Source organism: Vicugna pacos, chromosome 13, assembly GCF_048564905.1.
Source record: "Vicugna pacos chromosome 13, VicPac4, whole genome shotgun sequence".
In the NCBI taxonomy this organism is placed as follows: Eukaryota; Metazoa; Chordata; class Mammalia; order Artiodactyla; family Camelidae; genus Vicugna; species Vicugna pacos.
Window position 1 is genome coordinate 40,485,280 of NC_132999.1, and position 27,911 is coordinate 40,513,190.

General features: G+C 45.6%; 2 protein-coding genes across 2 annotated transcripts in view; both read left to right on the forward strand.

The window, feature by feature from the left end:
• Window positions 1-19,276, forward strand: SF3A3 (splicing factor 3a subunit 3). Its single transcript, XM_072974732.1, has 17 exons — window positions 1-265; window positions 540-587; window positions 1,926-1,978; window positions 2,101-2,206; window positions 4,393-4,465; window positions 4,836-4,927; window positions 5,839-5,921; window positions 6,683-6,821; window positions 7,787-7,855; window positions 8,410-8,477; window positions 8,636-8,743; window positions 9,560-9,629; window positions 11,648-11,812; window positions 11,908-12,018; window positions 12,786-12,876; window positions 17,886-17,941; window positions 18,990-19,276. The coding sequence occupies exons 1-17, from the start codon at window positions 170-172 to the stop codon at window positions 19,065-19,067; spliced, it is 1,506 nt and encodes a 501-aa protein (XP_072830833.1). The 5' UTR covers window positions 1-169; the 3' UTR covers window positions 19,068-19,276.
• An 8,550-nt stretch (window positions 19,277-27,826) lies between these two features.
• The window catches only part of INPP5B (inositol polyphosphate-5-phosphatase B), a 40,226-nt gene continuing 40,141 nt past the window's right edge, over window positions 27,827-27,911 (forward strand). The window contains exon 1 of the mRNA XM_015246494.3: window positions 27,827-27,896. The gene's annotated coding sequence lies outside the window, so the exon portion shown is untranslated. The remainder of the gene's footprint in view (window positions 27,897-27,911) is intronic.

Genomic DNA, 27,911 nt, shown 5'->3' on the forward strand with positions numbered 1-27,911 from the left:
TGGATCTCCTACAGTGCTCGCTTTTCTGAGTCCCCGAGGCACTTCCGGCAGCCGCGGAACTTTGGTGCTGCCGGACGCACAGCTTGCGGACGCGGGCGCGCAAGGCGGCAGGAGTTGTTTCCGGTCGGGTCGGTGGTCTGGGTTGAGTTGCCGCGGCGGAGGAAGGAAGATGGAGACGATTCTGGAGCAGCAGCGACGCTATCATGAGGAGAAGGAACGGCTCATGGACGTCATGGCTAAGGAGATGCTCACTAAGAAGTCCACGGTGAGTGGGGCCTGGGCAGGAGGTACCTCTGAGGTTGGGCCCCATCCCGTGTTTAACCTGAGAGCTTTCTTCGGCCCTCAGACCCGCCCCACGGCCCGCGCCCTCCCCGGGCTCCCCCGCCGAGCTCAGACTTTGGTAACCTCCCTCCGGGGCCTAGCGCCCCCGGGGCCTCTGTGCCGCTAAGACCTGAGCGGGTAAGCTCCGCCCTCGGGCGGCCTTCCCAACTCCAGAAATCCGACTAACGGCGTCTGTGTCACCGTTTGCCTTTCTTCAGCTCCGGGACCAGATCAATTCTGACCACCGCACACGGGCCATGCAAGATGTGAGTGCCCCCATTGTCCGCTTCTGTTTGGTTCTCGATGGGCAGGTAGAGGGGGGAAGGGGCCGCGGGGTGTCAACAAGAGCCCTGGCCCAAGGAAACCGGATTGGCCAGTCGGGTCGTCTGCCCTGAGATGCCCACGCTGCTGCCAAACCTGAGGGTGTTTAACCGCCCTTGTTCGCGTCTCTAAATGGAGAACTTTTACTCATTCTTCATTACACTCAGAAAGATGCCCCTTCTTATAGCATCGTGTCTCATGGATGTACAGAGTAGTTATGAGGAATCAATGATTCAGGCTCAGAAGGTATTCTGCCTTCTCCCCAAAAGAGAATGCTATGTATTTGTGTTTTCCTCCCAGAACACTGTATTGAAGTATTTGAAGAATATTTGGCTACCACGCTGCATTTCCTAGTGATAGTTCAATTTCTTACTTTTAGAAAACTAATCAAAATCAAAATATTGATGTTCGTTAAAACCAAATGATAAGTAAACGGAGGTTTGTTATACTGTACTCTCTACTCTTGCACGTTTGAAATCTGTTTAGAAAGGAGTAGAAGACCTAATCAGAGTTTCTGATTTGGTGGAGATAATTAGCATTACAAGCCCTTCGTCCCTTGTCTAAATTCCCCAATCCAAAATACTCTGAAAACAAAAGGTTTTTTGTTTGTTTGTTCTGGTAGTTACTTGGTGGCAAAAACCTGACTTGATCTGAACAGATGAGAGGCTTTTTTTTTATGGTTTATCCTATTTAATAAATAATGGTGTAGGTTTCACTGCAGAACTATTAATATGCATTCTAGATTCCACTAGGGGTGTTATGTATAGTACCTTCCTGAACTTAAAAATTCCAAATTCTGAAACAAATCTGACCCCAAAAGTTTTGGAAAAGGGACTGTGTACTTTTACCATGTTGAGTTTGAATCCAAAGGAAGCTGTATGATGTTTTATTTAGCCTGTGCACTCCTCAGTCACACTACTTTCTGAAGTAGTGAAAACCATCTTGGACCATCCTTTTTTAGCTTTGAGGGTCTCGGGTGGAAACTGCTGTTTACCAAAAGATGACTCTCTTACTTGGCTCTGTTTTATGATTCTTCTAGGGAAAGTTAAATATAGGAACTTTCTGCCACCCCTAAAGTCACATCACTTAGGTAATCTTAAAAATGACCTGTTTTAAAAGCTAACTAGGAACCAGTGCTGTCTATTAAAGGTACTAGAAAGCACAGGAATTTTTAACACATTACTTGCGTTTTCCCTGGGCTTTGACTAGAGAGCCTTTGTTGGTTGCTTGGCTCTACATTGTACAGACTGCTTCATTCTAATGGGTTTGTGTTTGCCTTTCAGAGGTATATGGAAGTCAGTGGGAACCTGAGGGATTTGTATGACGATAAGGATGGGTAAGTGACAGTCACAGCCAATCCAGGAATTAGTGCTTTTGAGGCACCATGGTTAAAGGACTGACTTTCTGTGCTCCATGTTCTTTGGATTTTTTTTTTTTTTTTTTTTTGCAAAATTGTAGGTTACGAAAGGAGGAGCTCAATGCTATTTCAGGACCCAACGAGTTTGCTGAATTCTATAATAGGCTCAAGCAAATAAAGGAATTCCATCGGAAGCATCCCAATGAGGTATGACCTCAGGAAGTGTTTTCTCCAAACCTGCCCAAAGTGTATACTAAAGGAGAGGTGTAAGGAAAATAGATGCCGCTCAGATGTCCCTTCAAAAATGAACTTGCCATTTAACTGCAAGGAGCATAGTTAGCTGATGTCCAGTGCTCTCCAGTGCTTTCAGGATCTTCCTCAACTTTAAGCTAAGGCCATTCTCTTCCTTGGCAGCCCCCAGCCAGAGGCTGAGCACAGTGGGGGTACCACGGCCTGGTTATTTCTGCCCAATGTGAGACTCTTCTAGTGAGTAATCTTTGCTCAGGAGCTCCCTGTTGGGTTGTCCTATCTGCATCGTGATGTAGACTGTCTCTGCCCAGTCTTGCTCTCTCCTTTTTATATTCCATGGGTAATACACCCCAATAAACTGCTTACACTCCTAATTCTGTCTTGAAATCTGCTGCCTAGAGGATCCAGCTAGCACAGAGAGGCTTTTACTCATTTCCAGGGGTCATTACACCTTCAAGATTCAACCCAAAGGCAACTCTTTCATGAAAATTCTTTCCTAGTCTATCCCATCCCCTAATTTTTCCTTTCTTTGTGATCCTATCATATTTTATGACAGTAAATGTCTGCCCTACTATACTGTAAAATTATAAGGAGTAGGGATTACATCTCAGTTTTTGAGAAACCATTAAGCATCTTGCAGAGCTGACCAAAGGAATTCTAGGGTTAGGGGGAGTGAGGCATGGCTGTAAGATAAGTGGAGAGAGTGGAGTTAACAATTACTCTGAGCTTTCACGACTATGTAACTGAAAGTTTGTTCCCTTGATAGAAATAAGGAAGGAGGAGATAACCCATTTGCAGTGGAAAATGAATTTACATAGATTTTCAGGTGATATATCTAGGTAGAAGTGTCCTATGAGCAGCTAGGTGACTGAGGCTTGAGAACTGTATCATGTGGACTTGATGGTTGGAGCCATGAATCATAGAGTTCTGGGAGGGAGAGACAATGTGAAGGGAGACTGCCTTGGGGTACACTCACAATAAGGTACTTAGCTAAAGAGGAGTCTGGAAGCCTCCATCTCAGGTCACATGGCCTCTCCAGGTCATGTTGTCTTACCAAAGCTCAGCAAATGAGTTTCAGAAAGGAAATTACTGTGTCAGCTGTTGTTGATGGGTAGCTGTCAGGATTGCTGCTCTGTTGAAGTAGGTTCACAGATAAATGGGAATGTGGTCACAAGGGTGCAAGTGGATAATTGGGACATAGTTGTGTGGAGTGTTCAACATGCATTTGAAAGACTGGCAGGGAAGAGGAGAGGAGAAACAGGAGGATTATAAGCAACATAGGGAAGGTATACATGTTTAAAGGAAGAAGATGCAAATATGAGAAGACTACAAATACCAGACAGGAGGGGCTAACTTACTTGAGTTTAAGTGGAGGCAGATGGAGGTGTTCTCACACAGCTACAAGTCTCCCCAGTCCCTTTAGAGGGTAGAGTATTAGGTCTTTTGATAACCAAGTGAGAGGCCATGAGTACCATTCTGGTGTGTTAACCTTATCCCAGCCCCAGTAAAAAGGTGATGCAGAATAAATGGTTAAATGAATGATGGGGAGGTTGCCCAAGATACATTAAGGCAAAAAAATAAGTCTGATTATGTGGAAAACAAAATAATAGTCTTGCACTTGCCTGTATGTACTTGCACAAATACATATATTTAAATACATAGAACAGTGGTTTCCACATTTTGCTGTGTATTTGAATCTGGGGGTCTTTGCAAAGTACTGATACCTACCCATGCCCCATTCTGATTTAATTGGTATCAGGTGCATTAGGGTTTTTTTTTTAAGCACTCTCCCAGGTGATTCTAATGTGTAGCAAAGTTTGGGAATGGCTGACATTTAAACAAAGGTCTGTTGACAATATTTACCTATTTGCAGGAGAATTTTTAAGGGGTACTTTGATTTTTTTTTTAAATTTTGTCTTCTTGTGTTTTTTGAGTTTTTGTGATCATGTGTTACTTTAGCAATTTTTAATTAAACAATGCAGAAAGGAAAAGGAAAAAGCAAAGTAAGTGAAAAACAAGTGCACTCCTAATGAAAAATAAAGCCAAATAAAGCGTTAGAAGTTCAACTTTCTATATAGCCCATTTCTGTGATACTGCAACTTTTATGTTGAAAAGTCCACTTGAGGTTTTCTTTTTCCCATCAGATCTGTGTGCCAATGTCAGTGGAATTTGAGGAGCTCCTGAAGGCTCGAGAGAATCCAAGTGAAGAGGCCCAGAGTAAGTAGGGTTTAACGTTTCTATCCAGCACGAGAAGTACAGGTAAATGACAGAGCTCAGATTTGTCCTGAGAGTCCCGGAAAATGGCTGCAGAGAAACTTATAGCCGGGATCTCTTACTGGTTTCCTTGTTGCTGGTGTCTAGGCTAGATTGACATCCTAAATTGGCCTTGGAAAAATACTCATTTTGTGTGAGCTTAGCTCAGATTCAGTGACCTGAAAAGCTGAAGTCTGTTCTCCTTATGAGCCTAGGGAAGACACTTGGATGAAGTGCTGCTTCATGAAACAAAAGACGAGCAATCCACTTGAAAAGCCAGGTCTAAGAAGGTCGTCTTTAGGATCTGAATCATTGATTTCTCTGATTCCTTCAGATTTAGTGGAGTTCACGGATGAAGAGGGCTATGGTCGTTACCTCGATCTCCATGACTGTTACCTCAAATACATTAACCTGAAGGCCTCTGAGGTAAGACCCAGGAGAGGGCAGAGTGGCTGTGATTCTAGGGGTGAGTCAGGACACTGGGCTGGGCTCTTAGAGTATCTTCCTTGTGTTTTGTAACTTATGTAGGTATTAAAGAGCTGGTGTGCTTTCTTGGAATAAAGTAGTATTCAAAATGAAAGTTGAATGTCTATAGTGAATACAATACACATATTTTATTTATTAATTTTACTTTAATAATACAACAGACATATTTTGCTTTTGTAAAAAACTTTTTAACTCACAAATACGTATCAAGCTCCCATGTGAGGCACACATATTACTAAATACATGAAAGATATAAAAACATAATCTCTGCCAGCAAAGGGCTATTTAGTATCTTTTTTAAATGTATTAAAAAATAACTTACCATAAGAGATGATTTAATGTGAGAGTCTCAGAAAGGTCACAAGGAAGTATATGGTGAAGTTTCTCTTGGCATTGTAAGGAAATGTCCCAAAAGTTGTGACTAAACTTTAAGCCGCATCTGTCTGTCATGTTTTCATCTGTATCCATGTACTTGATCCAAAGATGTTCAATATGTGATTGAATGAGTGAATAAATGACACCTTCCAGGACCTTATTTTAGGATGCAGTGGTTGTCAGAGTCTTTAACCAAGTGCCTGTCATGTAGTAAGTGTTCAACAAATGTTTCTTTTAATTTACTATTACCTTGATCTTTATTTTGCAGAGTTAATTATGTGTCTCATATTCTACTCACTCCAGTGGAGTTAACACCCAGTTAGTGAAGAAATTAATTGATCGGGGGAAAAGACTAAAATGATCCGGGCCTTGTTACTTTGTTAGGCAGTGATCAATTTTGATGTCATTTATTGGAGATTATATATTGTAACTTGGTACAAACACCTATTTGACCCTCTTGTCATTTCTCTTTCCAGAAGCTGGATTATATCACGTACCTGTCCATCTTTGACCAGTTGTTTGACATTCCTAAAGAAAGGAAGAATGCAGAGTACAAGAGGTAGGCATAGATTTGACTAGAAGATTATTTGATGAGAATGTTTGAGGGCAGAGTTCTGAATTTTGTTGCCTGAAAGACATACATGAATGACATTCAGGATTATTGTAGGATAGGAATTTTGAATAGCGTGGGTGTTTTTCCCCCCTTAACGGGGGCACTGGAATTGAACCCAGTACCTCGTGCACGCCCAGTACACACTCTGCCACTGTGCGGTACCCCCACCTCCTTGAATGACATGGTTTTAAAACTCTGGCTCTGGAAAGATGTGTGTCTGTGGGCACATCTAATCTTAGACCCATACTGTTCCTAATTTTGTCTCATTGTAGAAGGATGTCTCCCACCCAGGTGCCTCTGTGTCTTTGGAGTTTAATGGGGAAAAGTTAAACTTTCTCAGATTGTGACTGAAGTCAGGTACCTGGGTCTGATGTGTAGATGTTAAATTCTGTTTGTGTCATTATGTCCCTGGTTAGTAATCTGCGCTCTAGCTTCTTCTCTTTTTCTCATTTTCTTTTTACCTGAAATCTTTTCTATGTGAGTTAAGACTTTAGTATTTGGAATTGTATCATGAGGATAAAGGAAGATTGGAAAAGTTAGAATTGAGATGACATTAAGAGAAAGCCAGTTTTCAGCTCAGTTTAAAAAGTAGTATTATTACTTTTAAAAACTAGTATCACTGGAATTATACTTGTATTTTATAGGGCGTAACAGTGTTCAAAAATAGAAACCCTCTTGTTGTCTCTGTATTGTTTGTTCACCTATAGGTACTTGGAGATGCTGCTTGAGTACCTTCAGGATTACACAGATAGAGTGAAGCCCCTCCAAGACCAGAATGAACTTTTTGGGAAGATTCAGAATGAGTTTGAGAAGAAGTGGGAAAACGGTACCTTTCCTGGATGGCCGGTGAGCTTCAGGGAGGGCGTGGGCAGCGGATATGCCAGGAAAGTGGACTAAATTATTTTACTTTAATCTTGAGCCTCTGCTTTAGGGCATGAGATGCTGATCCCCTGGGATCTGTTGTGGCCATGAGATGTTCTCTGCCAAGTATGCTGGGTTTTCTCTGTGTACTTTGGAACGAGATTTGTCAGCGCCTACTTGCCATTGGCTAGACCCAGGATTTTCACCAACCATGTCTTTACTGCGTGTGGTTCCCACTGACCAAAAACTGATATAATTTTGTGCTAGAAATCTTTACTGTAAATTTTCATTCCTGGGGATAAACTTGAGTTTTCCTGAACTCTCAGGGAGAGTTGGGCCATCTGGTTTTTTTTGCTCTGCTCTTGTAGGAATTCGGTTCTTATCCATACATGTGGATAAGAAAGGGGCCAACCAGCACCTAGTGCAGGCACACCTCATCTTATTATACTTTGCTTTCTTGCACTTCACAGATGGTGCATTTTTACAAATTTAAGGTTTGCAATTCTATTATCACCATTTTCTAACAGCATTTGCTCACTTCGTGTCTCTGTCACATTTTGGTCATTCTTGCAGTATTTCGAACTTTTTCATTGTTGTATTTGTTATGGTGATGTGTGATCAGTGATCTTTGTTACCACCAAGACTCACTGAAGGCTCAGATGATGGTTAACTGTTTTTAGCAATAAAATATTTTTGACCGAGATATGTACATTGTTTTTTAGACATAATATTGTTGCACACTTAGTAGACTACAGCATAGTGTAAATGTAACTTTTATGTGCACTGGGAAACTAAAAATTTCGTGTGACTTGCTTTATTTGTGATACTTACTTTACTGGGTGGTCTGGAACCAAACCTACAGTGTCTCCGAGATGTGCCTATAATTTAAGTGGCTCCCTTACCTTCATTCTAAACCTTGATCTTGACAAATATCATATTATTCTTGCCAGAAAGAGACAAGCAGTGCCCTGACCCATGCCGGAGCCCATCTTGACCTCTCTGCTTTCTCCTCCTGGGAGGTATGTTTTCTTTAGCTACTGTACTGGTCTTGTCTGTTCACTCCCCAGAGGCCCACTGGATCTCCTGGTTTGTTTTTGGGGGGGGCAGGATGGGGGTGGTAATTAGGTTTATTTATGCACATATTTATTTATTTATTAATGGAGGTACTGGAGATTAAACCCAGGACCTTGTACGTGCTAAGCAGGCACTCTACCACTGAACTGTAACCTTCCCCCTTGATCTCCTGTTTTTAATGTTGAGGACTTACTATGATAAGACACCAGTTCCTGGGGCCAGTTATCTACAAAGGATAGAAAGTATATCCAGTTACACTTCTAGCTATGTTAAGCTGTAGCGGAGGTAATGGAACACTACCATATGATTATGTATGAAGTTGACCACAGAGTCATCCTTTGAAGAGTTTGAGCTTACTGCTAGAAGGTTGTCTCTGGAATGTGCGGTCTTGCCACAGCTTCAGGAACACCCACACACCAGCCTGCAAAGACCAAAGATTGAGCATTTGTTGTTTCTCAAATCTATTTATATAAAATTGTAACTTGTCTCTTTTATTTAGGAGTTGGCCTCCCTTGGTCTGGACAGATTGAAATCTGCGCTTTTAGCTTTAGGCCTGAAGTGTGGTGGGTAAGAGACTTTTTTCTATTAGAACTATGTGGTTTACTGTGTGTTTCACGATTTTCTAAGTGGCTCTGATTCCATTCTTTGTCACTCCACACTGCAAAGATAAACAAGTTTATATGGTAAAGTAACCCTGAAATCCTTTGCCCCTCGTGTCTCCTTAGGACCCTGGAAGAGCGAGCCCAGAGGCTATTCAGCACCAAAGGAAAGTCCCTAGAGTCACTTGACACCTCCCTATTTGCCAAAAACCCCAAGTCAAAGGGCACCAAGCGGTAAGTGGGGGGGTGAGGGGGAACCTCTGCTTATAGTTTTAAATTTGTACTTCCATGCGTAATTCTTACCATGACAGAAATTTTAAAGCCTGTCTTATCACCATCATTGGTCCATCAAGATCCAGTTTGCCCTTTTTCTCTGCTAATGGCAGAGAGTCCTATCATTGTTGTAAACCAAGGACAACCTGTAGTCAGGAGATTGAAAGAGAGTGTCAACTCTGATGTTGAAACTGCTCTGGGTACCTTTTGTTACCTCGATAGGTCATTCAGGCTGAATAGATCCAAAAATATTTTTCTATGTGCATTTTTGCTAATGACAGTTGAATCTGTTCTTGAGACACATGCTTGTACAGAGTATTTTTTATATGTGGGTTTTCCTAATTCTTGAAACAACCCTGAAAGGTATTTGTTATCCTGACTTTTTGCAGATAAAGACTTAGAAAAGCGGTGTGGAATGCACCTGTTACCTCACAGTTACTAAGTAGCAAGGTCAGAATTTAGGCCCAAGTCGGCCTGTTCCAGAGCTTGCTTTCCTGTACCACATGTCCTTCATATACTATAATGATAGGAATTTAAATACCGGGATGTGTTTTTCACCTTCTAGAAAGAAGTCAGAAAGGCAGCTTCCAAGCATTCTAAGAAATAACCTCAGTACTTCAGCAAGTCCTGTGCTAAACAGAGCATTTGCTTCACAATGTGACAACTTCTCGTGTGCCTGTGATTTAATACGCTCATGGAATAGATGTTCCCAAATGTAGGGAACATGGCACTAGGTAAAAGAACCCCTTAGTAATACAGTTTGTTTCTTATTTTCAGAGACACAGAGAGGAACAAAGACATTGCTTTCCTGGAAGCCCAGATCTACGAATATGTAGAGATTCTTGGGGTGAGTAACTGACTTTGCTGAGGGCTGTAAATGTTACAAGGTATGGAAGTAAGAGAAATATGAACTTGTAGGATTTTTTTTAGGATTGCAAGAGGAAGGGTAGGTGTCAAACTACTTCAGCAGAAAATTGGGTTCTCCCAGGGACTTGGCCCTTCATTGAGATCTGTCCTGCTCTGTTCTTAGGTGTCTGTTGTTAGGTGATATTCCCAAGGTTGCCCAGTTCCCATGAGACTAGGCAGAGAGAATAGACTCCCCGCTCAATATAGTATCCAGATTCTTGGCCTGAGCTCCAGAGTATACGCAGAGGTGACCCAAGAAACAGACACTCAAAAGGCAAATAAGAATGGCTAATCACAGCAGCTTTTCAGGTGTGGCTTACTACGAAAACGCATTACATATGTGTTCACAAAATTGGGAGAAACTTATTAAGGCTAGGAGGTTAATGGTACAGAGCTGGCTGTGAGCTACTCCTTGAATATTCTTTATGGAAGGAGCTGAAGTAGGGGTTGGGGGTTAAAAAAAGAGGGGGTGCTACCTTAGCCCGGATGCTTATCTCAGAGAGAAAGGAGGAGGAGGAGGAGTGGGAAGAAATGACTATTTCAGGGAAGAGAAGGTGGAAGAAAGGGCAGCACTCAACCCAGAGAAGGTGGTCGGTGTCTCTGGAAGTCCTGCAGAGGGCCAGCCTTCCTGACAGGGGCTGCTTTGTGGAGTTTTCAGCTGCTCTCAGAGCCTTTCCCTTGACAAATGCTCACATGGTGTTTTGAGTGGGTGGCTCTGGCTTAGATAGCTGGTCTGCAGGTCTTTGTCCGTTGCCATGGCCAGTTTCATTCTGCCCTTGTTTAAGGACCACGCGTACAGTGGCTATAGCACTGGTCAGCTGTTGATTCCCTCTGTTACAGCTGCTGGTGCTAAAAGGCGGCTAGTCAGACATTGGTCCCGGGGACACTTGTATTTCCCACAGTGGACTTGGGCTGTGCTAGTGTGGGCGGCGATCTGAGTTGCCAGTCCTCTGAAGGTGACTGCGAGGTTAAATTGTGCCCTGACCTAAGCTGTACCCACTACTTCTCCTTCCTTTGAGAGCATTTTGCTTTCCCTGCCAGGAGGTGGCACCATTTTCTTTGGAATTCAAGCCCATTCCAGCCAAAATGGCTTCCAGAAGTTGCTCTCATTATGTACCGACAGTATTTTTACTGTGGTCTCACCATTTATTGATACCTGTTGGTTTCCAGACATTATGCCAAATCTTTGGATTCAATAGTGAATGTGGCACAGCTCTTGTCCTTGAAAACCCACTTTGTGGCTGGGGCTACAGGTAACTGCAGTATAATGTGACCCATGCTGTAGTATATTGAAATTAAGTGTTCTAAGTAGAAAGGGGGGAAAAAGTGTTCCAGGTTGACGAAACAGCAAGCATGAAGGTAAAATATTATGAAAGGAAATGAGATACTTAGTAAACAATGAGAAAACCAGTGTGTCGGGGGTGTGCCTTTTGAAGGAATGAGTGGTCAGGGTGAAATCTGGAAAGTTATGTTCGAAATTTGGACCTTATCCTTTAAGCAGCAGAGAGCCAATGAAAGTTCCTTAGCAGAGTGTACCATTAGACTGGTTTTGTTGAGCAAATAAACATGGAAGTTCAACTGAAATAAGGAGAGATTCAGGGCAGATTAGAAGGTTGTCATCTTGGTGAGGGCGGTAACAGTGGGAAAGGGAAGGAACGACTGGTTCAGGAGGCACTTTAGAGACAGAAGAGAGAGACTGCTCTCTGCTGTTCTGTGATAGTCTGGGGGTGAGTAACTTAGGCAGGGATATAAATCCTTTCACTTTTCCTGTTAAGATCAGGGAAGGCCTGCTGGTAAGGAGTTCTGATTTGAGAGCAAGACTTTCTCTTTGTTCTACAAGAAAGAAAACCTGATCCTTGGAAATGAAGGGATCAGCAAGGGTTACAGGAAGATAGGAAACTCCCCCTTTTGTTCTGCACTATTCTCTGACATACCTTTTCATTTATGGACCTGACTTAGGAACAGCGACATCTCACCCATGAAAATGTACAGCGCAAACAGGCAAGGACAGGAGAAGAGCGAGAAGAGGAGGAGGAAGAGCAGATCAGCGAGAGCGAAAGTGAAGATGAAGAGAACGAGATCATTTACAACCCCAAAAACCTGCCCCTTGGCTGGGATGGCAAGGTAGGTCCCAGCCCTGCCGTCTTTCCCCCATCTCCTATTTTGGAAGCAGATGCAGGCGTTAGTCTAATACTGTTCTCTTATCTGATTCTTTCCAGCCCATTCCTTACTGGCTGTATAAGCTCCATGGCCTAAATATCAACTATAACTGTGAGATTTGCGGCAACTACACCTACCGCGGCCCCAAGGCCTTCCAGCGGCACTTTGCTGTAAGGAATTGAGAGCCATTTCTCCTGGGCTTTGAAGTATGAAACATGAGTCTTAGAGAAGGGGATAGGAGCAGCCTGAGAGGATCACTAGTGTCCAGAGCTTAAGAGACTCAGAGAGGAGTGGATCTAAAGTCCAGCATGTGACACATGGCCTCTAGCACGAACACCAGCCGTGAGTGGTGCCTGAGACAGTTCTGGAGGCATTCCGCTACTCCACTGTTTGAACCACATTTCCGTTTTCTCTTGCTTGCTCTTTGCTTCTCTCTTTTTGTGTCTCTGACTCCTTGGTCATTCCTCTATCCTATTGCTAGCACTCAGGACCAAAAAAGGGGCTGACTGCCTCCTTCTTTGGGTCTTAAATGGGTCTTTGCCTCTTGAAAAAAAGGAATGAAGAGGATGACATGTATCAACCTATTCTTAAGACAACGCATTATCTGGGTGGTACTCCAATAAGTGGATTCACCCTTGTTTTGTTTCTGCCCTCAGTTCTTAGTACTTGGAAATTTTACAGAATCAGATGGATCAAAGTGGGAAATCCAAAAGACAGGTTCTTGGAGGGGATAGTGGGAGGGAGGGAGACACAAAAGACATTTGACCAAGTCTTCAGTCAGAAGGTCCTAGAAGGAAAAGAATAAGAGTAGAGACAGGAGAGAGTAGGTGGAGCCTTCACAAAGGGTCAGGATAGGGTTTATGAGTAGAATGGAGTTAGTTCTCTGTGTTCAGTCAATCCCATTTCACATTGTCCTCTCACTTCTGTCTTCTCCCAGGAATGGCGTCATGCTCATGGCATGAGGTGTTTGGGCATCCCAAACACTGCCCACTTTGCTAATGTGACACAGATTGAAGATGCCGTCTCCTGTAAGTAAGCTTTACTTACTGTTCCCTGGGCTACACCAAGGGGCCACTCCTACAGTTCCCTTTCCTGATACTCTGGTGTATGCAGGCCTGAGGGTGGCAGCTGGTGGATTTGTACAAACTACTGCAGTCGTACAGTTACTGCTCTTTGAAGGGATGAGTTAGGCAACTGATTATTCCTCCTTTGAAGAGAACTCTGTGCTAGTATAAAACAGGGCTTTTAACTGGGGTCTGTGAACTCCCCTGTATGGAAGAGTTTGAGTGAATGGGTATGTGTATATTTTTCTGAATTGATTTTACTGTGTTAAGAACTGCAGATATGAAGGAGAAAATAGAAACGGTCTCAGTAAGTTTATTTCTGAGCTGACAGAACAGGTACACAGCAACGTGGCAGCAAAATACCTCTTGGAGAGAAAGCCAGGTGCAGTGTGTGTCCAGGAATGTGTGGCTGAGGCACCCAGGGACCTCAGTCAGGCTTCCTGTTTGCCTGGCAATGGTGGCTGTTTGCACCATTAGCAACTTCCTCACAGGCTTCTTGTTTTCTTTCTGGTTTATCTCTTCTCTGTCATGTTTTCACTTTCAGCCAGTTAGACTGTGAAGAAAGGAATATTAGCACTCCACTTTGTCAGATTTCAGGCACTCCCTCTCAAGTACACGTATCACACTACTTGGCTGCTTGGTCAGCTAACTCCTTTGGCTCCCAACTCTGGGGCTATTCAGATCCTCCGTGGCAGAGCCAAGCACAAATGACCTTCTAAAGAGCTCCCTGATCCGTGACTTAACCTGTGGATTCTGGGAACTCTTTCATTGAATTTTTTGTGTGCAGTCAGCTTTAGGGACTCCTAGCTTTGTCTTTCCTTCATCATTTATAAGCCAGGATCATATAGTTGTAATCAGAATTATAATGTCTCTTATCAGATTATCCACTTAGCCTCTTTTCATTTTTGCCCTTCACTTTGTTGGGAGGAAATTAAAATAGTAATGAAATTTCATAGAATCATAATGCATTTTGAATGCAGTCTCATTATTAGATGTGTTTTCTAGCTGCATGTCACTGATAAATAGATCACAGTTCATTTTTTGTGTATTTACGTCCTTCAAATTGCCTGAGTTAATTTGTTACTTGATATCTTGAAATTGATCCATTTATTTTAGGCTTATAATCATGCCAACTGCAAAAACAAAGGTGATGTTTTAATTAATTTTGTTCTGTGTGTTATTTCTCTTCATGGATAGTTATCTTAAGCATTGCCCCCCAAGTCTTATGTTAAATAGATGCAGGTAATAGGTCATCCCTGCCTGGATGCTGTTTTTTTTTTTTTAACATTTTTTATTGATTTATAATCATTTTACAATGTTGTGTCAAATTCCAGTGTTCAGCACAATTTTTCAGTCATTCATGGACATATACACACTCATTGTCACATTTTTTTCTCTGTGATTTATCGTAACATTTGCCTGGATGCTGTTTTTAAAAACTGTGGTGATACAGACTAACTTTTAAGATTGGCTCATGATTTTATCATCATGTTCCACAAGAGAAAGATGACAACATTTTTACCACTATTACTTTTATCAGGCCTTGGATAAAACAGCATTCCTAAATTATTTCATACTGGGTGGTAGATATTCTTTTAATGTAGTTATTTATCCTGTTAGGATTCTATTTATAAGTTATGTTTTTACGTCCATAAATAAAAGAAGTGCTTTTTCTTTTCCTTTCAGGTGTCAAATTTAGGGGTCAAAACCATATATGTAGCATAAAATCAATGGGATTACATGCTACATTCTCTTCTGTCATTTGAAACTATTTACTATTTTTTAATTGGAGTATAGTCAAACTGTTTATATTTAAATAGAGGTTACTTTTTCAAACAAAGGGACAACTCTGAGAAGATTCTTTAATTAATAGCCCATACAGTTCCTTGATTTATTATGACAAGGTAGGAAACCAGGTGTTTTATTTCTATTGAGTTTTACTCTTTCCTTTTTCCTATTAGTACTTTCTTTGATCTTGTTTCGTTGTTCCTTTCTTCAATCTTTAGTCAAGAATTCACTTTTTTTGAGCTGTAGTTGATTTACAATATTAATATCAGGTGTACAACATAGTGATTCAAACTTTGTATGGCTCATACTCCATTTAAAGTCATAAAATATTGGCTATGTTCTCTGCTGTACAATACATCCTTGTAGCTTATTTATTTTATATATAGTAGTTTGTACCCCTGAATCCCCTGTCCCTATCTTGCCCTCCAGTCCTTGCCTTCCCCGCTGGTAAGCACTAGTTCTCTATATTTGTCAATCTCTTTTTTGTTATATTCACTAGTTTATTATATTTTTTAGATTCCACGTGTAAGTGATATCATACTTGTCTTTGTATTTGTTTTTTCTCTGTCTGACTTATTTCAGTTAGCATATACCCTCCAGATCCATCCATGTTGTTGCAAATGACAAGTTTTCATTCTTCTTATGGCTGAGTAGTATTCCATTGTCTCTGTGTGTGTGTGTGTGTGTGTGTGTGTGTATACACCATGTCTTTTTTATCATTCACCTGTTGATAGACACTTAGGTTACTTCCATATCTTGGCTGCTATGAATGTTGGGGTGCATGTATCATTTCAAATTAGTTTTTGTTTTCTTCAGATACATACCCAGGAGTGGAATTGTTGGATCATATGGTAGTTTTATGTTTAGGGTTTTTTTTGAGGAACCTCCCTACAGTTTTCCACGGTGGCTGCACTAATTTACATTCCCACCAACAGTGTACAAGAGTTTCCTTTCTCCACATGCTCCCCAACCTTTGTTATCTATGGTCTTTTTGATGATGGCCATACTGACAGGTATGAGGTGAAATCTCATTGTGGTTTTGATTTGCATTTCTCTGATGATGAGTGATATTGGGCATTTTTTCATGTTCCTATTGATCATTTGTATATCTTCCTTGGAGAATTGCTTGTGTAGGTCTTCTACCCATTTTTGGATTGGGTTGTTTGTTTTTTTCTTATTCAATCATGTGAGCTGCTTATAAGACTACTATTTTTAAATTCTGTTTTATTTATTCCTGTTTTTCTTGGTCCATGCAGTAAGGTACAGAATTTCTGCCTTTAGAATATATTGTAAATTTGTGTCCAAGTATATAGTCAGTGATTTGTTAAAAGACTTATGTACACCTGAAAAGAAGTACTCCTCTCTATTTGTAGGCTGTTTCATTTTCTTTTCAGTATTCAGGTCTTTTATTTCATACTTAGATCTATTCATTTTGAATTCTGATAGGCTTTGTTGACATTTCCAGTTGTAATTAAACTTTGTCTCTTGCATTTCTGCCACTTTTGTGTGCACTTTGTTTTGTGTTTGAGCCACATAAATTCAATACTGTATTGTAACCTAAATTGATCACTGCCATTTTCTTTTTGGAATTCCCTTTATCTCATAGCTTGTTTATTCTCTTGTGATAGACTTAGACCATTTCCCCAGTTATCAAAGTTTTGGCAGCAAATGTGGGCTCTTTTTCACCCTAGTCATTTTAGTACCACTCTGGGTTTGATTCCTGAATGGCCTGGACAGAGAATAAGAAGAGGCTCTGCCCTGGCACATAATAAATTCTCCATTCCTTCATGGTGTACATATTATCTGGACCAGTTAATTAAAGGTGATTAGAAAGGAAGGAAAAGATGGTTAGTTGAGCATCTGTACGCCAGGCACAGAGCTAAGCACTTTCTTATATATTGTCTCATCAATTATTTCTTCACCCATCTTAGGCTTCAGCTTTTTCCATAGGATATTTCTTCTAAACTTGTCAAATTTGGAGATTGCTCTACTTGATGGGAAATGTGAAAGCATATAGGAATCAAGTAGTTCCTTTCACTGTCATCTATTAATATTTTATCATCTTACCTCTGTAGCAGCAGACCTGTCTCATCTGTTCCACGCATGTAGTTGTTTGTACGTATCTGCTCACTACCTCTGAAGCTATGGTGGTGTCTATAAACGTCTTCCCTTTTCATGTTCTTTGGAATAATTTGTTATTGAACTGTCAGAATTCTTGTTTTTCTAATTCAAAAAGGCATATGCACCTCAGTGTTCATAGCAGTACTATTTACAATAGCCAAGACATGGAAGCAACCTAAATGTCTATTGACAGATGACTGGATAAAGATGTGGTGTATGTGTATACAATGGAATACAACTCAGCCATAAAAACAAATGAAATAACGCCATTTGCAGCAACATGGATGGACCTAGAGATTATCATACTAAGTGAAATAAGTCAGACAGAGAAGGGCAAATACCATATGACATCGCTTACATGTGGAATCTAAACACATGACACAAATGAACTTATTTACAAAACAGAAAGAGACTCAGACATAGAAAACAAACACGGTTACCAGGGCAGAAAGTGGGGAGAGAGGGATAAATTGGGAGTTTGGGATTGGCTGATACAAACTACTATGTACAGAATAGATAAACAACAAGGTCCTACTATATAGCCCAGGGGACTATATTCAGTGGCTTGTAGTAACCTGTAATGAAAAAGAATATATATATTTATGTATTTTTTATAAAAAGGAATTCTTGTTTTAATGTCTTCAGCGTTTCTTCAGCTATCTTACCATATTTCACTTTTTTTCCTTCTGAAGTTTTTGAAATTTATGCACCAGACTTTTTAAATAAATGCATTTGACAATGTGTAGTGTTTTTTTTCTCTTTATTATGAAATTTAAGACAGTAAGGTCATGTGTTGTACCACATTAACTTCTGCCTTTGAGAGTATCAGTTCTCAATTCTAAGAGGTCTTCAGTTTTATTTTACAGCAAAGCAAAGGTTATGGTAAATTTTGCAGTAGAAGGCGTTTTGTCCACAGGTGTTCCAGAACCAAAATTCTAGTTAGGGCCCTGCAAAAGTTTCAAGGGCGGGCACTCAGGGGGACCCTAGTGAGGGATGTGTTGTAACACTGCGTGCCCAGTAGATACTCAGTTGAATCTGATTGCTGATCGTTTCTCGTCCTGCAGTGTGGGCCAAGCTGAAACTGCAGAAGGCGTCAGAACGATGGCAGCCTGACACTGAGGTGAGTGCTCCTGTAGCATCAGGGACCGCATTAAGCGACAGAGCACCCTTCCCATGTAGAAGGGAGGTGAAAGATCCCTGGTCCCCTGCAGTAACAAGTATAATGCGACAATATCTATAAATTGGCGCTTGACTTCTAAGCCTAATTTATTTGTGATATTAAATGTATCAGTCTTTAAATCTGTGTCTTAAAATGGGTTATGTTTTCCCATTGAAATTTTTTTTTAATAGAGGTACTAGGGATTGAACCCAGGACCCCATACATGCTACTACTAAACATGAGCTCTACCCCTGAGCTACACCTGCCCCCATCTCCCACTGAGGTTTTGAAGTGGCAAGGAGGAGTATCCTGTGGCTTGCCCTGCCATGAGGATTCCTAAGAAGCTGAGAATCCATGTCATACGTTAGCTCTCCACTGCAGAGAGCATCGAAGGGGAGGTGATCCTCTCGTGGGGTGGGAGGCGTCCTCATAGGTGCTGGGTTCTCAGAGTTCTCAGTTCTCAAAGATGAGGGGTGATGGGGACGTGAGATATCATAGTTACTCCCTCTCTTTGAGGTCAGTGGTTTTCAATATTCCTTTTTTAGCACCAAACCCCTTTCCAAACTGTAATGTAGAACTCCAGTATATAAAATAGAATAAAGCAGAACTCTGGATGTGGAGAAGCTCAGCCTTCTTTGCCTCCCTTTCATCCTTAGAGTGGGATGCTAGAGTGGCATCTTGGGTAGAAACCTAGGTTTCTAGGGTTCTTGGGAACCATTTGAAAACCATGTCTTAAGTGAGCCTTTCTCAACCAGAGTTCCTCATCTTAAACACAGAAAGTGATTTGAATAAACTGTTTTCTCAGATTTCCCCCAAGGGTCGGTCATAACTGGTACCATTCTGGATACCTGATGGATGCCATGGGCAGTAGGGCAGAACCCCAGCTGAGAAAGGCTGTCTTACAGGAATGTCTATCAGTCAGGCCAGGGTGAGCTCAGGTACCCAGAGGTCGGTTCCAAACATGTCTCCCAGGAGGCATAGCTAACAGTGTTCCTTTTCCCTTTTAAAGGAAGAGTATGAAGACTCCAGTGGGAATGTTGTGAATAAGAAGACTTACGAGGATCTGAAAAGACAAGGACTGCTCTAGTGTTCAGGGACATCTCAGCTTTTGGGCTTGCCCAGGCTTCCCTAAGATCTGCTTTTTCTATTTCCCAACCAGATGCTCCTAAAGACTCTTTGCTACTTAGTCTTATGGACTAGCGTGCATCTTGTAGAAACAAGGCATGCTGGCAGATTGCAGGGTTGAGATGTGTTTTATCTTTGTTTTATATTAAAAACGATTCTGTTGGAAAATAAGACCAGCCCATGTTCTGAATGTGTTTTGTAGTGAAGCTCAAGATTATTGACTAATTCAGTTCTCTAGTTCTTAACACCTCCTTACATCTTTCTCATAAACTTGAGTAGCAACTAAAGATTAATGAGCATCTGGTATGTTATATATGATACTTGGTAAATCTGACCTAGCCTCACTCCCCAACCCCATTTGCTGCCACTTCCCCAAATGAGTATCACCCCAGGATAAGCCCTGCCCTTAACTGAGTCAGCCATTCATGCACATATTCGGGAAAGTAGGGAAAGTGAGCCAGGACCTCTGCTAAGGACAAAGTTGTGGCACCACAGTTGCTTTTTTATTTGCATAAAGGAAGAAGTTGGAATGGCCTGCAGCCCTGCCCCTTCTTCAGGCCACAGCAACCTGGCATGCAGTTGGACTAGGAGCAGAAGTGACTTCCCCTGCTTGCTAGTTCAGAGCAAGAGTCTTTGGTGATCCTGTCTGCCTTTTTCATCTGTAGGATCCCTACTTGACTGAGAAGTGGTTAATATTCTTGTGTTCTCCAAGCCCAGATAGCCAAGGTGTCGGGTGGAAGCTGAGCAGCTGCCTCAGGATCTGAATCTGGTGTCCCAAATGGAGACGGGAGCTTGGATCTGCCCACAGGCACAGTCAGCTGAAGGCCAGGGCCTGCTCCAGAGCAGGATCTCCCCAGGGGCCCGGCCTCCTTTGCCCCTCAGCACCCAGACCTTCAGTTCCTTTGTAATGTATCTACTTGTAAATATCCTAACTCCGGAGCGGCCTTCTCCCTCACTCACCTGCTGCCCCAGTCATCTCCAGGAGGAGGGTTTCGCCACCCTTACCCTGTGGCACTTGGCTCTGCGTTGATATTTTCCTTCCTGCCTCAACCCATCTCTCGGGCAACTCCTCCCATGTTCGTTTGTACTTTGGCTCCTCCATTTGCTTAAAACCCCAGTTGGACAACCTCTCCAGGGTCTGAGCTTCCGAAGCAGAGTGAGTAGATAATCAAACCTAATTGAGCCAACTAAAAATACTACCGAAAATGGGCCCAAAGCGCAGGGAGACATTGCCATTTGGGAAAAGAGTTAAAGCCTCGGAAATGGGAAACATGGGAGGGTATGTCCCTCCAGCCGTCCAGTTGGGCAGTAGCAGCATTGGGCCCCCCCAGGAACCCACCTGCTGCTTTCCAGGCATCACATTCCTCCCAGCCTCACTTTTAGGAGTGGGTACCTAGGGCTCCAGTGTCAGCAGGGCATCCCGAGAACCCACTTTCTTCACAGTGCGGAGGGGAGGTGGGACCAGGTTCAGAGCAGTCCTGCCATCACCCTCGCCCAGATGACTGCAATCGTCCTGTGACCTGTGAGCCAGAGCCACCTTGGAGGAAACCTGGGGCTTCCCTGTCACCGCACAGGCTTCTTTTGTTCATTTGTTACATTCACCTGCATATTTTTTAGTGCCTCCCATGTGCCAGGCACAGCTGGGTTTGCAAATCTTGAGAATTAGGTAGCCGTGAGATGGTGGGAGCAGAATCAGAGGTAAGGAGGTGCAGTCACAACCTAGGCCGGCATGGTGTGTGGCCAAGTCCACCCAGTCCTGAGGGCACAGAGCTACTATGGAGGTGCCTATGAACTTACACCAGAAGTGGCTCTCCCCAGAGGTGACTCCCTGAAGCTGGCCTTCAGGGGGGTCTTCTACAAGAAGAACAGGATTTCAGCTCAGCCCCCTGACCAGGCTGGGGAGAGTGGAGGGGTGCTCTTTCTTGGTTTAGATCAGTAGTTCTTAATTTTTTTAGGATCATAGATTCCTTTGGAAATAAAAAGACAATTGTAGGCTTTCTCCTAGAAAAATATACATGCATATACATTTTTGAACACAATTTCAGGAGCTCATGAATCCCCAGAAGTGCATCTTTGGAGTCTGAACTCCACCTGGGCTCTGCCTGCGGAGAGCAGGTCATTCAACTTGCTCTTCAAGGAGGAAAACTGCTCCATCAGAAAAGCTGCAGGACTCCGCCTTCCCCTCTCCAGCTCAGGCAGGAAGCACCTGGGAGTCGTTCCTGGGGTCGGCCCCCAGTCTGGTGCTGCTGGACCCCGGGGCCAATCTTGGGATGAACCTCCCAGAAGCAGGAGTGTCCTCACTCCCCACCTCTGAGAGGACAGCAAGTAAATCTGTGTCCGGCCTCAACTCTCATCCCCTTCCACTTCCCTTCTGTTCTGGTCCCTGGGGTCAGCTTGTGCTGGAAAGTTCTATGGACAGAGCATCCTAAAGGGAACCCATGTGTCAGGGAAGTGAGGGGCAGACAATGGCGAGGTTTTCGTCTTCCCTCGGCATTACTTTTACATTTTTTAATCCTTGGGATGACAGCTACCTCCCTCTTCATCCTTCCAGGCCTTCTGGCAGCCTCACCTCAAAGTTCTCATGGTCGGAGTAGGCCTGCCACCTCTCCCACACATACCCTTTCCACTATCAGCCAGACAGCCTTCTCCCGTTGCAGGTGGGCCCTGGGAGGACCTAGCCTCCCCACCCTCTGACCTCTTCGGACAGCCCTCTCCACCTGCCAGGTTTCTCATCTACACAAAGCGTGTCCCAGTGGGGTCCCTTTATCAGCCAGTTGGCTTTATTTTCTCCCTCTGGCTCCAGTCTGGACATTAGCTTCCTTCTTTGCCCGTGTCCCCAGTGGCAGCAGCAGCATCAGAGGGAGCTCTGAGAGCAGACAAATGATTGGACAGAATGAGGGGCAGCCACCAGCGTCCAGGGGCCACACCTGGATACTCCCCAACTCCAGCACACACACTGGTTGCCCTCCATACCTTCAGGTGCACAAGTAGGTCTCCAGTGGGAAGAAGGTGGGGCACAGGGGGTATGGGAATACTCTCTCTAGTCAGGGAGGTGTGTACAGGCTAAAGGGGATGGGCCAGGAGCCAGAACGGACACAGACCAGCAGGTAACCATCTCGGCTTTGCCCAGCTTTCCGATTCAGCTGAGTGTCTGCTTCCGTCCCTGTCCTGAACTGTCCCTCCAGCCTCATCTGTCCCCACTAGGGAGGGGGAAAGAGGCTGTGTGGGAGGTCTTGGCCCCTCCTTTCACCAGGACACAAGGGCTGAGTAGAACCTTTGGGCACCCTCTCTTAATCTGTTTGCCTTCAGAGACTGAGGTCCCCTTGGAGAGGTACTGACTGGATAAGAACACTTCTTTTCTTTGAGAAGGGGAGTTAATTAGGTTTATTTATTTATTAACTTACTTATTTTTTATCAGAGGTACTGGAGATTGAACCCAGGACCTCGTGCATGCTAAGTACACGCTATACCATTGAGCTACGCCCTCCCCACTGCCAAAAGCTTCTTGAGTGTAGCATTGGAGGGGAGGGGGTGGTAGAGGGGCTGAGGCTTCCGGTGGTAAGGATGGGTGAGGGTGGAGAGAGAAGTGGCCTCTATTGCCAAGGGGTCCCATCCTGCCTCACCTCCACACCCTGGATTCTGAACACCACCCCATTCGTGCATTAAAGACCACTGCTAGCAGGGGCCCAGCCCAGGCAGGTCCTAGCTCCAGGATCCCCTCTGTTTCACATCACCCTGGCAGCCATCACCTGAGAGACTGATGTGGTGATGGAAGTGCTGATGGAGGACTATACCCATGAGGACAGGGAAACATGCCCTGTTAGCCCTGGGGACACAGAGGGCTGGGTTGTGCTCAGCCTCCCAGGGTTGAACCTGAAGATGGGAATAATGCCCCCCTCTCCCACCTCCAGCAGTTGTCTGCCTCGCCTGGAAAAACTTGAACCTGGGCTTAGCAGACGCTAACAGGCCTGATCCTTTCGTACTGGGGGAGACAGAGCTGGGATCCTGCTATCCAAGGTCTGAGAGCTACGTCCTGCCCTTGGCTCAGCTCTGATTTAGGGACAGGGTAGTCTGAACCCTGAAGAATCTGGACAAGGTGAGCCCCGATTTCTGACCCTCTCTGTGACCCTGCCCTGAGTTCTGAGGAAGCCCATCACCCTCCACACCCCACCCCAGCACATCCTGACGTCAGAGGTAAATGAGGCCAGATCAGAGGCACCGGATGTCTATTTCCTGTCACTGCACCTGCTCCAGCTCTGTCTCCCCTCAGGGCTGGGATGCTGCTGTTGCCGTGCCAACAACAACATTCACGCTCAGAGGGGCTGTTACCTGGCTGCAGGCCCCTTTATGCTGGCCTCAGTGTCACTCTGACAGTATGACTTGCAGGAAGCAAAAGTCCAGCCCCTGGGATCCGTTATTCCCTCCAGGTTGACCACACCCCCAACCTGCTCCCAGCCTTGGTTTACTCATCTGCATAGTGTGTAATGGGAATCCCTGTTTGCAGCCCTCCCCTGGGCTGCCCAGGACTGGTCTTTACTCTCTCCGGCTCCTGAAATCCCTCAACAGTTGTCTGTGGCCAACAGTAGCCATCAAGCTGCTTTGCTCAGAGGTAGCTGTTCTCAGCCGAGGGACCCCAGCCTCTCCCAGACCCTGTGACAACCCTAATCTGTGACGACTTCTGGGCCTTGGGGCTGTCCCTTCTTCTCCCTGACATCATGACCTCTTCTACTTAACCACTGCATGACCCTGCCTTGACCTTGACTCTTGAGCTGATGACTCCCTGCAGTGGTCTCCTCTCTCCTGTTCCTCCTACCAGTCCTCCTGCTGTTCTTACTAGTAGCTCAGAACCTGGCGAGAAATCAGCTGACCCCTGCTCCTGTCCAGGTAAGCAGCATATGAAGGCAAAGAGAGTTTCCTGGAGGCCTTCACCCATGGGAGCTGGGGCCACAGAGTTCAAACCCTCCCACAGATAAGCCACAGTTTCCACTGCTTCAGAGAGGCGTGCTACTAGGAGGCAGGGTTCTCCAACTAAATGGTGGAGCACCCCTGCGAGGAGGTGTGGGAGGGGGGCTGCTGTTGGGGACAGGGAGGCCCAGGCAGGATGCTGCCAGGAGGGACTGTTGCAGGGTTGAGAGGGGTGCTGACATTCGGGTATGTAGAGTAAGGTGCTGGGAGTGAGATGCTGAAATGGGAGGGAGAGGAGTCAGTGTGTGGGATGCCTGGAGATGAGACCTCCTGGACTCACAGGCACTCTCTACCCAGCTGAGTCAACTCAGTGCTTCCCTCTACATGGGCAGGTGCAGCCTCAGCTGTGAGGGCAGAAATGAAACTGGTCCCAGCCCTTGCTGGGCCAACCACTCAGCCCCAGCCCAGGCCCCTGCTCTCTGCAATGCTGCAGGGGTGGCTGCTCTGCCTGGCTCTCAAGCTTTGGTGACACAGCCCCACCAGCCTGCAGCTCTGGACCCCTCCTCCATGGTCCTCTAACTCGGGGCCCCTCTGCCATTGCCCCTGACTCTGACTCCTCCTCCCATTAGCCCCTAAGCTCTGAGCCCCACCCCACCTGTCCCCAGCCCTGAGCCTTGCCCACCCACTAACCCCCAGCTGTGAACCCCACTCTTTGACAGGCCCCCAAATCTGAGCTATTTTCACCAACCTCCACAACCTCTATCAAAACCTAACCTTTAAACCTTGTCAGGCTGACCCTGATCTTTGAGGTCTATCCTCCTTATTCATACCCCACCCCTTTTGGATTTCCCGTCCCAACTCCCCTCCTTCCCCCGCCCAGCTGAGTCAGTGTTCCCCTCCCCACAAGAGCAAGGATACCGGAGCAAGGTCCTGTGCCGCTCCAGGGTGGTGGAGATGAGGGCCTTTCAGATTATGATGCCCACACACAAGATGCCCTCCCTTGGGGTGGTGGCTGGGACTTTGCAGAGGAATTGTCCCCCAGCAGAAGTGTCACAGCACTTCCCCAGGCAGCCCTGCTCTGCTCCCAGGCCTAGGCCACCTGACCATCCCAGAGGACAAGCTACTTTCCACTCTACCCCCGGTGACCATCACCTATCCCGCTAGCCCCCAAGAGAAATGTGAGTGTCTGACCCAACCTGCCTGCTCTGGGAGGTGCAGACAGGAATGGACTGTTCCTGGTGGCTGGTGTCAGTGGGACAGGCAGGGTGGGGCCCCAGCCCCGCCTCCGTTGAGAGTTCACAGAGCTCCCCACCCCTCACCCTTCTTTTCACTTTCTCTTCCAGGGTAAAATCGGTTCCACCTTCTGCCAAGGCAGTGTGTCAAAGGGCAGAAAGCTGTGGCCGGGTGCCCTGAGGACTTCTGTGAGGCAGGCTCCTAGGAGGCTCCAAGATCGGGGATGCTGCCCTCCCTCAGAACTGCAGGCCTCTCTTCTCCTGCCGGGACAGAGTGGGTCAGCAGCTGAACCCGGCTGGAGCTAGACTTGCTAGGGGCCAGGCTGCCTGAGGTCTAGCATGCTCCACCCTCTTAGCTCTGCATTATGCTGAAATCCAGGGCAGCAGCAGCAGCAATCTTCCAAGTCTCCATTACATGCCCCTTATTTCTGATCACGCTGTGTGTTCTCTGGGGACTGGCTGGTTGGCCTCGTGTGGAGGGAGCTAGGGGTCCAGGGAAGTTCCACTCAACCTATGGCCCCAGTTAACATTTTCTGCCTCTGTGAACAGAGAATGAAGGCAAGGGGAGGATAAATGGTCCCATCTCTTCTTGTAGCTGTAAAGGTCCAGCTCAGGCTACGCTGCAGGGTGCAGCCAGGCCTGTGTGGCAGGGACCACCAGGTGTCACAGGGCTGTGGCTCAGCCCTGCTACCAGGAGTGCTGCCAAGCCTCAGCCTCAGGCAGCTGCCTCCAGCTGGCTGGGAACCTCATCAACAACGGGGCAGCCCCAGGGGCCATCAGGAGCCCCCTGCACTGGATCCTGGCTGGGGCCACGCTGTGGCTTCTCCACTCTGCCCTGCTGCTGCTCCTCCTCCCCTAGCTCAGCCCAGCAGAATCAGGGAGTGGCAGCCAGGAAGACACTGTAGACTGTGCAAGTCCCAGGCCCACCCCCAGCTCTGTTCTGTAGCTGTAGCTTTAGTGAAAAGGATATATCAAGTCCACAGCTCTGCGCTAGAGACTCCCAGGGCATAGGACTGAATGTGATGCTTTCCGAGGGGGCGGGGCCTAATCTCCACTCCCAAGGAGGGGCTGGGGTTTGTCTGGAGAAACTGAACAATTTCCAGTCTGACCCCCATCAAGTGGGAGGACCCCAAAGTCCTGCAGGGACAGTTCCTTCATCCGTAAAAAATTCCCGGTCCCATTTACTTTTCCCAGATCCTCCCCAGCCTTTGACATAAAGAGGGGGTATGGAATTGAGGTTCCCTTGCTTTCCTTCAGTGACCACCCCCACCCCCTTTGTCCTTACCCCTTCCCTTCATGCCCCACACAACTTTGAAACCAAATTCAAATAAACTTGAGCTCCATGTGTGCTGTGGATATTTCCAGGAAACAAAGAAGACTGGAAGAAGGTGATGTCTGTTTTTGGAAGAGGTTTACGTACGCAAACTTGGACTGGCCACTAGGGTAGCAGCTCTCAGCTTAGGGCAAGAGAAAGGGGGACAAGTTTGAAGTCACATGGTCACTCCTTCCCCAGCAATGATGTTTCAATTTGGGTCAAAGCTTGAGAGAAGGTGGTTTCATTAAGATAATTCACTAATCAATCAACATGTTCTGAGGGTCAGCTGGATGCCAGAAATTACCCTGGGGTGACAAGGAAAAGACACAGCCTGTCTTCAGGGAGCTTTCAGCTTAGTCAAACGGCCATTAGGCTGAGAGAGACCCGTCTTGGATGCTTGGATCTTGGATCTGCACTGGTCCTGTTTGTCCATTTGGAGCAAACTTATCGTAGGTGGAGAAATCAAGGCCCCAAAGGAGGAAGACCTTGCCTGGGTGCCCCAGCCAGTGAGTCTGGAAGGTGCTGGAGAACAACAAAGTGCACCCTCGGGCTGTCTTGAGACCTGGAGGGCCCCCTCCCATGTCTCAGTACTGCATAGGAACAGGGTGACACCCTCTACAAAGTGCACTCACATCTCTTATCCTCAAATAGCCCCCTGAGGCAGGCGTGACCGGCCACTCCCACCTCACACACCTCACACACACCACTGACACTAAGGGAGGAAATACAGCAGCGTGTGGCAGTGTCGATGGCACAGAAGTTGGAGTCACACTTTCAGCTGAGGCCCCGTTTTGCCACTCTGCTAGCTGCAGGGCCTTGGTCAAATTGCTTAACCTCTTTGAGCCTCAGTTTCTCCACCTGGAAAATGGGGTGGTGGTTCTTCATAGTATTGTTCTCCTTTAAGCCAGGACGGGTGGTTATCTGGGGAGGAAGAGTTTCAGTAGAGGCCAGTGTTGGCCTGCCTCGGTGGAGAGGAGTTGAGGTTGCAATTGAGGAGAAAATTTCGCCCCTTAAAGTGATTATCTTCCTTCCTGGCCCTGGGCAGAGGGGAGCTCTGGCCCCATGACTTAGAGGGCAGCTCTGGCCCCATGACTTAGAGGGCCGAGGGTGAGGCGAGGGCAGTCCTTAGGAAAACCTTCCCAGAATAGGGAGCCCGGCGCATCCCGGGACCTAAGGAGTTAACGGGGGCAGGGAGACCCTCCTACTATTGGCGCGAGCATGCTGGGACTTGCAGGCTGGCTGACCATCCTGTGGCGCGGGGGCTCCTGGGAAATGTAGTCACTGATGGGGGCCCGGGGCGTAGTGTTCCGCACACTCAGCAGCGGTGACAGCTCAGGAGGTAGGCGGCAATGGC